General features: G+C 43.1%; 1 protein-coding gene across 10 annotated transcripts in view; it reads left to right on the top strand.

The window, feature by feature from the left end:
- Positions 1-16,734, top strand: part of usp (ultraspiracle) — a 43,319-nt gene that overhangs the window by 18,471 nt on the left and 8,114 nt on the right. For 4 of the 10 annotated variants that reach the window (XM_043417445.1, XM_043417444.1, XM_043417447.1 and 1 more), the window contains exons 2-3: positions 2,139-2,464; positions 15,361-15,490. In XM_043417445.1, the coding sequence (XP_043273380.1) occupies positions 2,380-2,464; positions 15,361-15,490 (215 nt within the window). In that variant the 5' untranslated portion in view covers positions 2,139-2,379. Of the gene's footprint in view, positions 1-1,367; positions 2,465-15,360; positions 15,491-16,734 lie in introns of those variants that run through there. The other 6 variants (XM_043417450.1, XM_043417449.1, XM_043417446.1 and 3 more) reach the window with 5 other exon arrangements.

Genomic DNA, 16,734 nt, shown 5'->3' with positions numbered 1-16,734 from the left:
CGGAGCCCCCGCCGCTCCGCCGCAACCGCAGTTATCCTCAGCTCCTCTCCCTCCTCTCCGTGGCCTCTCTTTCTCCTTTCCTCGCTCCGCGACTCTTCCTCCTTCTCCCTGCCCGTTCGCGTGTTTGTTTCTCTTTTTATCTCTCTCGCTCTTTTCCATTCTTTGTGCGTCTTTTTCGCTCGTTTCCTCTCCGTCGCACTCTCTGTTTTGCTCTCCTTCTCATTTTCCTCTTCGCGGGTTTATCTCTCTCTTTCGCATTCTCTCGTTCGTATACAGAGCTCGCGGGGAATGAGTGAGGCGCGAAGCGCGAGCACAACAGCGCCGCTCCGCCACGACGAAAAGGCGGCCCAGCGGACCGGGAATTTGCCCGAAGAACTCGTCACTCGCGCCCCTCGCTCCGCGGCGTCCCTCTTCCTTCCTTTTTATATTCTTGCTTCTGTCTATTATTCTCGTTTTCTTACTTCGTTTTTCCGCCTCGTCTCGCTCCCTCAAAAGCCCCGATTTTTCATTGACGCCAACGAATCTTACCTTTTTTTCCATCCTCGCCTCTCGTTTTTCTTCTTCCGCTGATTGGCCCCGAAGGACTCGCGAACAATGCTTGCGGGCATTACGAACGGAGGAGAGAATAGACTGCGGAAAAAACAGCTGGAAGAATAGCAGTAACGAGCAAAAAAACGATCGCAGACTCCAAAGTTGCTCTACTTCGACGACTCGGAAAATAAACGGGGATGACATTTTCGAGACTCGCTCGAACAGCGATTAATGAAAATTATCTTTGATGTTGCTACCTCATTTTCGGCCGCTTTTATTCACTCTAATTGGGTCTCGTAGACCGAGTAATTATACTTTTATTTTAATGCGAAAAGGAATTTTCGCAATGAGTCAACGCGGCTCGACAATTTTTTTACACTCGAAGACGTTTCTCCAAATTTTATTCCGCCGAAATTTTTCTTGCGAGATATTTCACAGTCAATGCACACACGATCCATCGCGGCGAGTCTACTTTTCGGTGACCTTCGCTTTTCCTTTCATATTTCAACGTTCGCAACCTCTTAACAAAATATGAAACCTTTTTATCTTATTCGTCGGTGGGTGAAATATAAATGTTGAATACGCTGAATAGAATAATTGAATCGAGTCAAAAAATGAATCGCATTGAAAAACGAATCATTTTGTCGCAATGAAAAATTTGAGGTTTTCCCATTGAAGAATTCGATCGAGCCCCAACACTTTACTTTGGTTTTGGCTAATTTTATTCTTCCTATTGATTTACACAATGCAGACTGAAAAGTGACATTTGAAAATCAAGTTTTTCCTCCTTCTGTTATCGAAAACACGATTTTATGTGATTTCGAAAGTGATAATTTTAGAGAAATTGAAAAAACGCTTCAGTCGAGATTTTTTTTGCCTCGAGACGATAAGAGAGAAGTAAAACCGTACGGCTGATGTATTTATCCCGTTAGCAAATATATTGAGAAGGCACAACGCGGCATTGAGATTGATGATCGACTTTGAGAGAATAATGCGAACCGGGGCAGCGAAAAGGGGGATCGTCAGGTTCGAAAAATTTTATTTGGAATTCTTCTTTTCGTCTCGTGATGTTTTTTTATTCGCATTTATTTTCCTCTTCGTTCACGGAGGACGCGACAAACGAAATTCGCCTCGGGATGAGGCGGGGGTCGGGCTGATAGAAAATTGGTCACGGAGGGGAGGAAATAAAATCGTGGATCGTCGCGAGGCGATAAGAAAAATAAGAAAATGTGTATACATCGATACCGTTTCTTTTATGCTGCGGGGCATTCGCGAAGATAGAAACTGCGAGTCGTGCCAGACCGGGGATCGTATTTTCGTGTCTCTCGCGCCAATTTTTTCGCTTCACTTTTACGTTGACTGGTGGGAAAAAAATGTCAATACGTGTGAAGTGAATTTCGAATTCATTTCAATCGTGTCGAGTCTTTTAGGATCGTCACACAAGGGAGAGCCATTTCTTCGAGTTTTTCTGTCCACACCTGGAACTTGCACGTTTTCATAGTATTTTAGCTTACAAATCTTTGGGATTCTGACTGCTGAACTTCGCGATCATTTGGGTACAAAAGGGCGGAAATCGAAGTTGACCTCATTAACGAATTTTGTCTCAGCTCCAACGATACCAAAATCCAGCCAAATATCAATCCCCACGATAATTCTAAGCTCGCGAGATCCGCGCGTGTGAGCGAGTGAAATATTTATTGGAAAAAATAGAAGCTCGTCGACATCGGGACGATCGACTTTTGGATTCGAAGTGGTACGTCGAACGGTGACGCGGTGAAAAATCTATGTTCGTCAAACACTTTTCAAGCGGTTGAAATAAACGAACAGAGAGGCAAATAATCATCCAAGATGATGAAGAAGGAGAAACCAATGATGTCAGTGACGGCGATTATCCAGGGAGCTCAGGCCCAACACTGGGCTCGAGGTAATACTTGTACGTATCGCAATTTTTTTAGCGCACAATCCCCATCAAAATAAAACTCGTTTTCGTTTTTATTGCTCGAAGAAAATATCACAGACGTCGAGATCACTCTGAATTTCTGTTTTTCTCACTTTATTGTGTGTCACAACCGTGAGAAAAATAATAAAATTAAGTGGAAGTTGTGAGCGCGGAATAAAAAGGTTTCTGCGTTGAGGGTAATAAATGTAATAAAAATCCTTGCGCTCATCGTTTCATAAGTGTCCACGTTACCAGTGGATAAAATAGCCTGAGGCAGGAAATGTTCGCTATCTGTGCAATTTTTTCGTTTATTATCATGTCGTAAAACTCGTCCTTTTATTCTCATAACTTGTACATTCGTTGAAAAATATTATCAACTCAAATTACTTTTTTCCTTAATCATGGAATCACGAAAGTTCTTGTCACAAATATCATCATCGAGGCGCATCATGCACAACTCGATCGTTGTTCTCCGTGATTAATTCGTTGCTGAAAACTCGTATCGCTAACTAAACAACGATGTAAAATTTCCATCGATATTCTGACTGTTTTGTTGAAAAAACCTCTGGAACGGATGATCGGAAAAAAACGGTTTTAGATTCAATGGGTGAATGGCTATGGCGCATATCATACGATTTTCGATTTTTTCAAAAATCACGAAATGACAGCCACTTTTCAAAAAACTACGAAAAAGCACGTTTTTTCATCGTTTTTTGCAAAAAAAAAAAATAGTTCCACTAACAATTTCAAAATTCGTATAACATGCGCCACAGCTGTGGTCTTAAAGTACATGTGGTAAAATTTTGGTAAAAATGGGTTGAATAGTTCCGGAGATTTCATCAACGAGCCGTTCAAAAATGTAATTTTGAGAAAAACGCGTTTAAACGAAGGCAGGTACGCGGTACCGCACCGGCCGATGCGTATTTTAGCGCGCTCAGACAGCCGAGTGAACGGCGCTCAAAAGCATACTTGGACTGCTCAGATCTTTATAAAATTTTAGTATGATACTTTTGAATATGTATACTTTCGAAAAATGCAATTAAAAAATCGATTGTTAAATTTTTCGAATCACGGCTTCACCTCGAAAGTGCTCCAATGTTTTCGTTTTCGTTCTTTACCATTAATATGTAATATCCCAAATTTACTAATCGATTTTTTGAAAATTCTAATTAGAGTTAATTCCTTAAGCATTCGTTGTCGATTGAAAATTGTACGAGTTTTTCTGTCGCTTGTTCCATAAAAAGATGTGGAATTGTTAATAATGTGACGCGTTATTTAAACCGAATTACCGAATCGATGATTCTCGTTTAAGTTTTCAATAAAAATTCCGAACGCGAATTCTAAAAAGGGAATATACTCTTGCAATGAAAGAGCGTTATTGAGCCATTTTCATTGTGTCGGTATACTGTATGTCGTGCGCGGAGTCTCGACTTTATCACACACCGAGCAAGCATTATGTGCGTTATTGCACATGTGTTCCGAAGCTTTTCATATCGTTGATTCAGGCACAGTAATAACAGACGCGCGTGTGAGTTTGCTCCTCGTATAAATACGTAATCGTAAATAAATTGTATTAACGGTTGCTCGCTAAATTGTTTTCGCGTCTGTTGGCGAGCGCACATGCGGCGAAAAGCTGTTTCACAGCCTCTGACATTTAAGCGACCTTTTTATCTGTTATATTATTGAGCTTTTAAAAAAGTGATATTTCACACACATTTTTTGCGCTTTGTGTCCCTCGAGGAATTTCGAATATATCATACATTTTTGTGCAAATACATAATTTTTATTATATTTTACAAAGCCTCGCAATTATTGGTGCGGCCTCGCACGAGACACTTTACGAACTTTTCATTGTCCGTTATGACTTTTCGCCGTTCCCAAAGTATTCGTACGCGAAGAAATGACACAAGCAAGCAAAAATATCACTGACAGATTGCCTGAAAGTGATTTTTTCATTTTTCGCCATTCGCAAATCCCTCGACCTCGTATTTCATGTTTATTTTCAAAAAATTATAATGAGAATAAACATTTTTTTGAGCGATAAATAATCAGAGTATAACGACAATTTGAAGCACCATTTTAACAGCGCTATTACGCTCATTCTCATTCGTTCTCGGCTGCATGCAGCTTCGTTAATAAACTCGAGGGTCATACAATTAGCGTCACGACGCGAAACGGTCTCGTGATTAAGAAGGATGTACACACACGTCAAAGCAAAAAAAAAAAAAAAAAATTAACCGCAACACAGGAAATTCGACTATTTTCATTATTTCCGATGTATAGTGCAATATTTTTGTTTCCGTTGATGAGCAGTGGTACCTTGTAAATAATCGATAATAACGATCATCGAAATGGTATAATAATTCGTCGAATGATTCCAAAGAAATAATTTTTACAATTCCCAGAGAAAATTGAGCTCGAAAAACATCGTTAGACACCCTTCGAATCCTTTTTCCTTCGTGTTAAAATCCACTGTTAAAAAAACTGAAAATTAATGACTAAGAAATTTTTTTTCTTGCATTCTAACGATATGTGATATTGAATTTCGTAATTTAAACATCGAGAACAGCTGATTTGGAAAAAATCAGAGAAGATTTCTATCCGCGGATCGCACATGGTCAATGTTCTTCGGCTCGACTTCCTTCTCATTCATAAAATGTATATCGATATCGATATTTCGAATCACGTGGTAACGCTCGTGTTGGCGTCACTCGTGTACATTATCTCGATGAATAAACGTTCATGACTCGGGTACATATATGCGTTAGGAGTGATGCATAGGTACACGCCCAATTAGCGAACGTGTTACACGCCTATTTTGCTCGTGGCATTGGTGACCGCGCCCTCGAGGATTTATATACATCGGCACTAATAGACTCGCTCCTCTCGTGCTTCGTACATATATTTCTAACTCGTCGTTAAGATTAGAAACGAACAGGAGAGCGGGGCTTCTGCCTTTTTTTTTTTTTTTCTTTATTTCTCGAGAGGTGGAGAAGTCCGAAATGGAAAATCTTGAATCCGGTGAGAAAAGCTCTCTAGAAATCGTGAAAAACGTTAGTTTTCCTCAATGTGAGGAAATCGCGATGGGAGGCGCGTTTTTTAGCTCGAATTTATAAACGGTCTCGTTCGCGCGTTGCTTTACATCAACTTTGAGAAGATTCAGAGGGCGTTTGTAATGAAATTCGCTCTCGTTCCCTCGGAATTGGAGATTTTGGGGACTGCCCATGTACACGGTGGCGACGCGATCACGTGGACCGGGAAATTCCTCCGGGGTGAGTCCTCCTGCGTTTCCCTCCCGAATTACCGCCCCCCCCGATCAAGGCGTTTATCGTTTCGTCGTTGCCAATCGACGTTTGAGCAACGGCGGCGTCTCCGTCACAAAATCCCGAGGATTTTTCCCCTCGGAATTGCCAGGAACGTAAAAAACTCAGAAACTCTGGTTGCGCGGACACGTCGTGGCAACGGGACACCCTGTACATACTCGCGAGCTTATTACTCGTAGCAGCCAGCGACTTCGCAAGGCTCGTGCTCGACGATGACGAATGTTCTCGGGGTGAAGGTCGGCTATTGAGACGACGCGCACACAACGAGCAGTGCGACATATAGAAGGCGCGGGTGCATGTACGCTCGCATGTGTATTTGCCAAGATCAATTGCGCGGGTCCTGCCGCGGCTGGCCTCGCGGGTCAATTCTCTTTGCAAGAGAGAGAGAGAGAGAGAGAGCAACGCAAATAGCTGAAGCTCTCTTATCAGTCGCGGTGTTGTCGTGCGCGGACAATATGCTGCGTGCGTTATGTATACCTATGTGAAGATAAAAATTGCATCTAATCGGGCGTCCGTGTGCGAACATACGCACATTCGCGGATGTATAACTGATAGACTAATGGAGATTCCGGCAACGACAAATGCACCCCTTCGCTGTTGTCGTCGTAAAGATAGAGAAAGAGAAGCGAGAAGCGGAGGGGACAAACGCGGAGAAAGACCGCGCCCTGGGAAGGTCACGCCATCGCTTCGTTATCTTTGCATGAGCACTTTACGCTCTATTATAAATACATATATTCATTATCTTGCCAAGGGGCTCCTTCACCAATGCAATTTATGATCTTTCTCGTCACTTTTTTACTCTTTCCTGCGACGTCGCTCGCTGGTCACACGACTCGCCGTCTCGGCTCCCACGACGCGTTCTCCCTCTGCCCTCCGCCCGCTCGCGACGTCGTCGTCTTGCTTTCGGTGAGATCGAAAGATCAATGAAATGCGCGTGACATCCGCGTATTTCGTTACCTTAAAATTTTGAAAAGAACATCAGTGCGAAAAACCTTTCGCACTCGTGTTGCTGAGAAGTTTCCACGGGGGGAAAAAACGTACGTTGGCACGTAGACATACGTTCATATTCCAGCTATAAACCCAAGTCGAAAAGTGCCTCCGAGCACACGAGTGTATACGAGACAACCTTGGCACAAATGTGAACGAGGCATGAAGTGCAAGTCCTCTACATACGCGCTCAGTGCGCTTGCTCGCGAATTGTCGCGCTCGCGTATCCGCGGATTATTTATTCGTGCCCCGTCCCCTTATTTATTCAACGCCGAGTTGCCATATTTTCTTGAAAACCGTCTGCCTTTTTAACCGGTTCTGCAAAATATGAGCTTCATTTTTTTTTCAATCGAACCAGCCATCCTTAAGAGAAATTGGGCCGAATGAGATACTCGAGAAAATATTGTGCTTTGTCAGAAGTTTGGGAAGCTTTGTTCCCTTAACCAAAAAATGTACGATTCGTCACATACTTTTGCAGAAAAAAAACATTCCAGTCAAAACGGGGCACGCGTCGATGTCAAATTTTTCTTTCGGAGCTACAATTTTCATTTGTTCCTGAAATATTGATTATTATTTTTTCACAATATTGAGAAAACATTAACCCTTAGTGCGCATCTGGGGTCAGGTTGACCCCAAAATTTTTTTCTCACATGAATAGCATTTACAGATGAGCATCTCATAAGTAAAACCCTCAATATTAAGAAATCGTTATCCCCTCACTAAGAGTAGGGAGCATAGCCACTTCATACTCCAAAATAAATACACTTTTTGGAACGGTTGCAAAGTGGACTATTTTCCCCTTGAAGCATGAACCCTTGTCTGTAAAACTCTGTAAGGGTTTTTTTCAAAACTCAAAATTTAAGTTTTTACGAGTGATTTAACCGAAAAAGTGCTTTTTACGCGCACTATCAACTTTGAGCACGTTTTTGAACAATGAAAAGAGATTTTTTTGGAAATCCGACTTTGCACTCTTAATGTTGGATCAATTCACTGCAAAAAGTGACTAAACCTTTTATTCCGAAAAGCGCATAGTTACCGAGATATTCGATGTCAAAAATGACCTGCGTGATCAAAGTGACCCAATGTGCACGAAATGTCTCGCTGTGAAGGTGTGCACACTGAGGATTAAAATTGAAAAAAAAAAAAAAAAAAACATGATAAAAGTTCGTTATTTTCTGTGCCCACTTTTGTCCGAGTCTCCCCGCCGCAATGACTTGGCACTTTTTCATAATCTTTCATCAATTTTTCGTAAAAACCTTCACATCAATGATATGTTCAATGGATTCCTTGACAGCCTGACGGATTTCGGCTGAATAAAATATCGTTTCCGCGTTCCCCGCAAAAATCTTGATACGACGCTGAAGTTTATGACGTTGAAGTCCAACGAAATTAACGAAAATGATAACTAATCAACATTAAATAACATTAATTAACGAAAGAACATTTCGTTGGACTCCGACGCTGCAAGCTTCAGTGCCATAATTTGATCAACGTCGTCTCTAAAATTCGATAGCCGACTCGAATCGCGGCGAAGCCGGTAAGCGACAGCGAGCGCATTTCTGTCCCCGGTTTAGTTTTCCTCGTATAATGAGCGATGAATTGAAATGCTTCCGCTGGACTCGAGTCGTGACCACGTGCCCGAACAATGGAACAGCCACGAAGATGTGCGGTCGAGTGTGTTGCGGGCTGAGCGAGCACGTTGGTTCGCGAGAACTCGAGTTACTCACGCAATGGCGATAAAAAATTTACATGTTCGCCGTGTGTATTCGTCAGTTGCGCAAGATCCTACGCTTCCTTCGAGCACCATTAGAAATTAGATAACTCGAGTTCAGCACGACCAGTCCCATGTGTGTACAGACGTGCGACGAGAGTGTCGAGGTGTGTTCAAGAGTCTTTGGCCGTGAAAAATAGCCGTGACAGGAGGAAGGACAAATTGAGTATCGCACAGGCGCGTATACGTTCGATCTCAGGAGATTGGAACGTTGTTGCTGCATTCCCCAAGAATTAATGTACCGCTGGAAATATCTAATGAATGATTTATCATCGCGCATGAATTATTGATGCGGACAATCCTCAGATTGCAATCAATTTAACTGCAGTCGTGAAAAGCCGTTGGATAACAAATGCTTCCCATTGATTTATTCATATTTGCGGCAATATCGCATGAATATTAATTACCGTTATCGAGGATCTGGGAATATGAAATTTGGCGAGACTCTCGCGGTGCGATCGAGTGGGAAAACTGCTCGTTCTCCATGTGCAATTTCCTCCTTCATTTAACCGTTAAAGCCTATTGATTTGCATCGAAAACGAAGTGCTGCAAATGAAGCTAAGTTTCGGCCGGGGTCTCACGGACCCAGTTTCCACGCGGACCACTGGTCACATTACCAGTGGAAAAGTATTTGAGGAGAAAATATATATCGAACGACGACGTCACTCGCCGTGTCGTGTCCCGGTCTATATGCAGCTTAGCCTGCTTTATATATAGACCACAAATGCTGTGAAGATAAAATGTGTGCATGCAGCGAGTACAGAAGAGCGAGACGCTCTTTGAGAGCAGGGGTGCGCCTAGCCTCCGTGCGGAGGAGGGAGCAAGAAAAAAGAGGGAGAGAAAGAGAGAGCTCATACTAGAAAGAGCCACGTGCGCGATAGCCGAGGATAAACGAAGCCTGTTCCAGACTCTCCCTCTCTCGGTTCTCGCCTGCATGTGTCTTTCCACCTTGGTTCGTGCGCGGCTGTGGGTCAATCGGAGAAGGTCACGAGGTCGAGTCGGTCGCGCGTGTTCCGAGGGCTCTTTAATACGCTTTTAGTTTCACCAGTGCGTGCTGCATATCACTGTATACGTTTGTGCATAGATACCGCTTGCAGACACAGCCGAGGCTTTATTAACAATGTGCATTCATTCACCGGGTAGAACGGACATTCAAGAATTTCTGTGTGCACGCTAAATGTTGAAAATTATCGGCAAAACGCCTCCGCGCGTACTCGCGACCCTTTGAATTATCGGAATTTGTGTCTGGAGCTCGAAGCAGGCTGTTCGCCTACTTTCCTCCTTTTTTTCCTCCCACAGTAACAGAAGCTTCCGGTTTCCAGGATTTTTACGTATATATGTTCGTTGCCGCTGAATTTTTCAGCTCTCTTTTCACCCCCTCGTTATTCCTGTTCTTACTGCCTTTTACCAACCTCGATGACGTAATTCCCGCTCAGATCCCCGTGACTCTGCGCCATTGAAACCCCGACTGATCCCCGATACGGTTTATTTCGACTAGTAATTTTCATACGCAATGTGTGCCGTCGAAATCTCACGCGGAGTTTTCGCAACGAGAATTTTACTCGCTATATACGTCTCCTTTACCAGCGTTCGTTCTTATTTGCTTCTCAAATATTTATCCTCGGTACATCGTGTCGCGTTGCTCAACAAATAACATAAGCACAAGCCTCTCGTTGTGTTTCTCATTTCTCCTCGTAAGCACGTATCAGATTACGCGAATCTTCTGCCTCGAGATTCATTTTACACGCGTGTACCGCGTTTCATCGGCCGGTGAGGAAACTCTAATCGCGCTCACGCGCAGAGCCTCCCTTTTTCTCAAATCCCACCGTCGATGTGTAGCGACTGCGAAGTATAGTTTTCGAAATAACGGAAGAGCCAGGAGCGATTCCGCTCAAATCTGATGGCAACCGAATCCGAGTCCAACGAAATTATGTGAAAAAACTCTCCAACAATTCCACTAATTCTCCAATCCTGTTACCTGCCTGATCTGCAATTCGTAGTTTTTCGGTCTGCACCAATGATTCGTGGAATAAAAAATTGGTCAATTAGAAATGCTGTTTTCGTCAATTTCGTTGGACGCGTTGCAAGCTTCAGCGTCGCTCCTCCAAAGTTCTTCGAACACCCTTCATCGTTAAAGTCAACTAAAAAATCTCACTCGTACTGGTACGCATGGGAATGAAAATATTTCTCGTCCGCGAGGAAAGCGAGAAAAACGAGGCTGGCGAAATTGAAGAAGCGCGACGACATCACTCGCGAATGCATAATCACTTTTGGCTTTTATCATTCGCTCATGCATATTTGCCTTTCTTTCTATACACATCAGATTCTTTTATCGTTCTCTTTATGGCCGCTAAGCGCTCTCCGGTAACTTCTCATATAACGTTCATAACACACGATTGTGATAAGAGCTTACGGTTTTGCGTGGATCGTTCAGACTCTGAATCATCCCGGGAGGAAAGTCTGTTTCAAGCTTCAGGGGGTGCTGCGAAATGCCCCGTTTATTCAGACAAATTTTTTCTCCTTTTTCACGCACGCATAATTTTTTCTGAATCTCGTCGAATCGCTCTTTTTTTAACGAGCGAGATGAACGCTCTTCTCCGTCCACTAAAACAAGCCGGCAATGCTTTGGCTTCACCGACTTGATAAATTATTTAACAAAATCCGTCGCCTTCGGTTTTTCCATTTTCGTTCGTCCCTCCACCATACTTGCATCAGTATTGCAATTTCGTCTTCGTTAGACGACCCTGCGACGCATGCATCGCGCTCCGCAGCGAGAGAAAACTGGTTTTCAGTTTCGGAAGAGAGCTGTGTTTTAAAAATGGTCAGACGATGACGTCAACGATGCATCGAGCGCAGTTCTCCCCGAATGTATACGTGGCCTGATCTGTCTCGTCCGAGACTAAATCCGGTGATACCGAACGTTCCTCGAAAGGTTGAAAATTAATGTGGAGAATGCAACGTACGTTTGGGAGTGAAACAGACTTTTTCCTTAATCGAATATTCGCCGGTGTGCGAGCTCGTCGTTTCATAATCGTGTGACTGCTCGTTAACGACGTTGAAAAATATCGATTTGGCTTTATTCTGATCGTATTTGGTGCGATTTCATTTAGCCAAGTGCTATTTCCGGTCGTGACATCGTTTGGCAGTCACAATGACGAATTTTTCAAAGGTTAAGGCAGCGAATTTTGAGTTCTGGTCTGAAGCTTTCATCTCATTCCCCGACTAGAATCGAGCGCATTGCCATTTTATTCGACGACGAGAGTTGTTCTGCTCGCGGGGTTTCTTCACTTATAACAAAGGACTCAATATTTTTTCGCGTTAGAACACAATTTGACTCGAGCTCCGATGCTTTTGTCGTTTCTTTTCGACCAACATTCTGCGTTGAATCGAATCCGTTGGGGTCTCGACGACGCCGATGACATTTCGACGAGTTCAATGTTGACTTTCGTCCGAGCTGCTGAATTTCCTTGATAATTGAATATGAAAAAATGTGTGTTGGAACGACGCTCCGATTATATTTTTAACCGGCAAGATATCCATGATGAAGAAGTCGAGTCTGCAAGTCTCTCGCTGTGAGACACATTAGGTTATCGGCACACATGCAAAAATAATGGGGATCGTAAAGAAGAAAATATTCACGTATAAATAGACGCGTGGACGCGTGTATATGCGCCTTCGATCGTAAAGGATGAATGTATACACGCAGACACATCCTTTACGACGTTGAATATTCGCAGCCGACAAAGGTCGCGAAATCTGGTTTCCCTCTCCGCGTGTCCCGAACGTGCCGCCGGAGTTTCGAACTGACGACTTCGCGTTTCGCGCACTCGAATCCACGTTGGTGTAGGTCGTTTTTTCATCGGGCAATCAACACTGACGCGGCTAAAACAAGGGAAACGTGACTGAGAAAAAATGTCGTTTATCTTGGCTTTTACCGGGTTATTTAGTTTTTTTTCTTTCTTTTTCGTTTCATGGTGCAAACACCAACGGGCTGTCAGCACATTTTTTTCGCAGAGGAGCCACAACGCCCTGTGTCGTTGCATAACGAGCCGATCGTTACAAACGAATTGATTTTTTTATGGGAATTTTGCTTACGAGTGTCGACCATCGATTTTTCTTCGTCGTAATTAAACAAGAAGAAAATCACGTTTGACCGTTTTACTCGATCTCCGCTGCGGGCGGCGAGCGTCCGGATGCTCGGTCTTTTAGCATCGAGAAAATGTGGTGACGCGTATTCGACTCCCCCGCAGACCCGCCTCGATATCGTTCGCCAGAGTATCCTGGCCTTGAACGGTTACCGTCGTTCTCGCAAGACTGCTGCTGCTGCTGCTGCTGCTGCTCGGAGCATTCTTCGTAGGAGTGTGTACTACGTACGCGAGAATCCGCGTATCTTCGAGATGAAAACGCTTCCCTCGAGTGCTTTTATTTCCTCCTCGCTGGATAGAACGCCACCGACGAAATTACCGTCCCCCGATAAGCTCTCTCGGAGCTTTCCCTTCTATTCGCCCTTTCGATTGGATAAAAAGAGATTTTCATCTTTGCGGAAATGAGAGAAGAAACGAAATTGCGGGAAGAAAATTAGACTGATTTTTCAAAGTTTTTAGCATCTTCGCGAGATCGTAGCGAATGGAGAATCTTTTATTCAGAAATAATGGAAGAAACAATAGTTGTGAAAATAATCGATTGAAATTGACTCGAAAAAATTCGCACGAGCAATTCTATTTGTTATGAACGAACTTTAATGAAGCTCGTATAAGTACTCGAAAGTGAAAGAAACGAGAAGCGTCGAATGGTCCATTCGAAACGGTCGTTTCCAGATAAAGCAAAATCGTTCTTTCCGCAATGTTGAAATAAAAATCAAAATGACTTACGAAATATTTTATCAAAATTAGTGTAATCTACTCGCGACGAACATTGCATAAGAAACACGATTAATACTCATTAGTTTCAATGAAAACAATAACAACAAAGAAAGTCGCGATTATTGATAACAATTTAAACAAATTTATCGCCAATTGGTCCCATAAATATGACCAGAATGACCTCAACAGCGATAAATCGTAATTTGTCGTAGTCCCTCGAGTGGTTCGTTGCTGTTCATTTTCCAGCCCCGGACCAGCAGTCGCACACGCGTGGATCAATCAATGTTTGTGTGCTCGTGTGCGTACACATTCTCGGGTTGTGCCGTATTTAGTACAGCGAGTTTCAGTACCGAGCTCGAGCTCGCGGTGTGCGTTGATCGATGTTGTAAAATGCATAACTGTGTGCGACGGCGTGGGCGATGACGTCAGCAGATGCAATTACCGATGCACTTGACGCGCGTCCTCAAGGCGGGAAATCGAATGGGTGTTAGATAACCCCGCTTATGCGAATGCCGAGCGAATGCAGGCCGATTCAGGCATAATCGATGATTCGCGAACTCTCGATTAATCAATTCGGTCCATGATCGTTCGCCGCCGCGCAGCTTCTGTATGATCCTTTTAAAGAGGCCGTCTGTGGAGACGAGAAGAGAGTGGAGTTCGATATATACCGTCGATTTTTTTTCTCCTCGAATTTCATGAAATATGAAATCGTTGAGATTGAAATATGCTAAAGAAGTCTCAAGTCTTTGCAAACCTTATTATACATTTCTCGATCGAACACCGTTTTTTCATTATTGCGGAGCGAACGTTGTTGTATAAGCAAATGCTAATTCGAATCACCTACGAAAATTTTATTCGGTCCAGACTTTCGGAGGAAAATTGTTACGACATGGAAAAAGTCTCGAGTCTTGTTCTGCAGCCGGGGAGTCATTTTTTATGATTTTTTTTCTCGGTCACGCGTGTTAGTTACTCAACTGATACTTTTACGAAGCCTGTCACGTAATATCGTCCATACTTATCATCGCTATTTATCTAAAATTGTGTGAAACGTTTTATTTGTTACGCTACATTATTGTCGTTCGAATAAAGTATCGAAAGATTCGCTCAGCTCGTGGGATAATCGTGGGCGTCTACTACGAATAATAATCAAACGGCTACGGGTTCTCCGACAACGCATAGTTATTTCTGTGAAATCATGTTCAGGACGAAATTCCGAGTCTCGAATTTTCTCGACGGAATTGCATCTGTGGAAGTTTTCATTTCCGAAAATTGGCGCAGAGCTGTTCCATTCCACCACGCACAGCGCCCAAACGGTTAGAGATACGGCGACAATGCAGAGGACCAATATCGTAGAGCATGAAATTTCCTACAAAAAAGTCCCCGACTACATTTCCGTACCTTCGATAGCGCGGTTTTTATTGCTCGTCGCAAATTTCGATCGAAACCTCCGTTCTCCAACGTGGACCATTCGACGTGGAACACCCCGCGTGTGTTTCTCCGCGTAAAACAAGAAATGATGAGAGACTCGATCGTGGTTAACGCCTTGACCGATTGACCCTGCACCTCAGCCGGCACTCGGCACTCTCGTCAACCGATCGATGGTCTTCGTCGTCGTTCTCGATCTCTGCCCACACCGAACAGTGGCAGAGTCCAGACGGCTGATCGCTAATCTCGTGGGCCATCGCGAATGTCCCATTTTTAGATTGCTTCTCATCGATCAAAAAAATAATCACTCGATGCTGTTCAACGCGAGAAAAAATGTCACGAGTTCATGTCCAATCTTATTCGTAAGCGATTGGAAATTGCACGTCGATCAGCGAAAAATTGGTCTCGTAACGTTATTTAATTCAGCGTCGAAAATATGACACGTTAATATCGCAGGAAATAAGCTTTGACATTGAGCTCTTACCGCATTATAACGTGAGTTTTATTTTCCTTATTTTCCAGGGCTGAGCTTGGACAGCAGTAATATGTCGATGTCCTCAGTAGGACCGCAGAGTCCCCTGGACATGAAACCCGATACTGCGAGTCTCATAAATCCTGGCAACTTCAGTCCTTCGGGACCAAACAGTCCGGGGTGAGTAGAATTAAAATTTAATGTACCGTTTTGTCTCTTTTTCGAACGGGGACAATTGCACTTGGGGCAATTCGTTGAAAATAAGAAGAAAAAAAACTATTGAGGTAAAGTCGAGTTTGCTTAGCAGATTTTTTTTATCTGAACAATATCATAAAAGTATCAGCGAAGCGAATAAATGTTTTCGAAAAGATCCAACCGAGAAATATTGCTTGTAAAAATGCTGGAAGAACACGAAAATTGCGAAGGTCGAAACGAGTGAAAGTCCGTCGACTGCACGTATTTGGGAATCGGAGGTTTTTTTACCTTTTATTATTTAACATTAAAATCGCATGTACGAAGCTTGCAACCAAATGAGCCTGGAAATCGACCGTGTCACGCCACTCCGCAATTTGCAATGTACAAAAAAAGGTCGTGAGTGTTGACGAAAATATACACGTATATAGAGGCACGAACAATGTGTTTGCTCCCGACGTCCGGTCGCTGCCTAAGTAATTTCGCAAGGTCACGCAACTCCCGAGTTTTATGGTCATTCGTATATTACTTCTCATTATTTTTCTATACCGTTTTCTCCCTGTGAATCGTGGGTGCAGACGATATTAACGGTGAGCAACTCTCTCACATCGCAGCGCCGATTCTCCACAACGAGTTGCAAACTCATCATAAATAATATTCTGTCAATTTAATGCTGCAGGAACATATGGAAAGTAATACAATCGAGAAGAAAACCTTTTGAACGTTGGCAGGCTGTGGAATCGCGATTTCCGCTCCTACAAATGTGCATTTGTATGTGGGAATTCATACACCGACTATATCTTTATAATGAAAATCTTAAAAGAGACACTTCATTCGTAGGAATTTTGGATTCTAGCCTTTTTCTGAATCTTTTGCCTCCTCTAAATTTCGAATTTTGTGTATATTTTTGTCCTCCGTTATGAATTCAGTAGAATCGGAGTATTTTTGAAAATCGATATTCTGCTCTCTATTTCTGGCTCTCCCCCCACATGTCCATTTGTGTTCGAGCCGAATCAAACTCCAAATATCAATGAGAGGACGTGCACGCTGACAAAGTTTCGCTGACTCATAAATAAAATCGCGGTTCCCGACACTTTTAGTCATTAATTTTTCACGAAACAGATATGTGGAAAAAACATCGCGCGAGTCGTGATGATTTACTACGATTGAGTCGAAAGAAAGGAATAAAAAAAGCAGACGAGGCAGACGTGAATTTTCAACATTCTGAAAAA

The sequence above is a fragment of the Venturia canescens genome, chromosome 4 (genome assembly GCF_019457755.1).
Source record: "Venturia canescens isolate UGA chromosome 4, ASM1945775v1, whole genome shotgun sequence".
Taxonomy (NCBI): domain Eukaryota; kingdom Metazoa; phylum Arthropoda; class Insecta; order Hymenoptera; family Ichneumonidae; genus Venturia; species Venturia canescens.
Note: the sequence above shows the minus strand (reverse complement) of the source record. Positions and strands in the feature narration are given on the sequence as shown.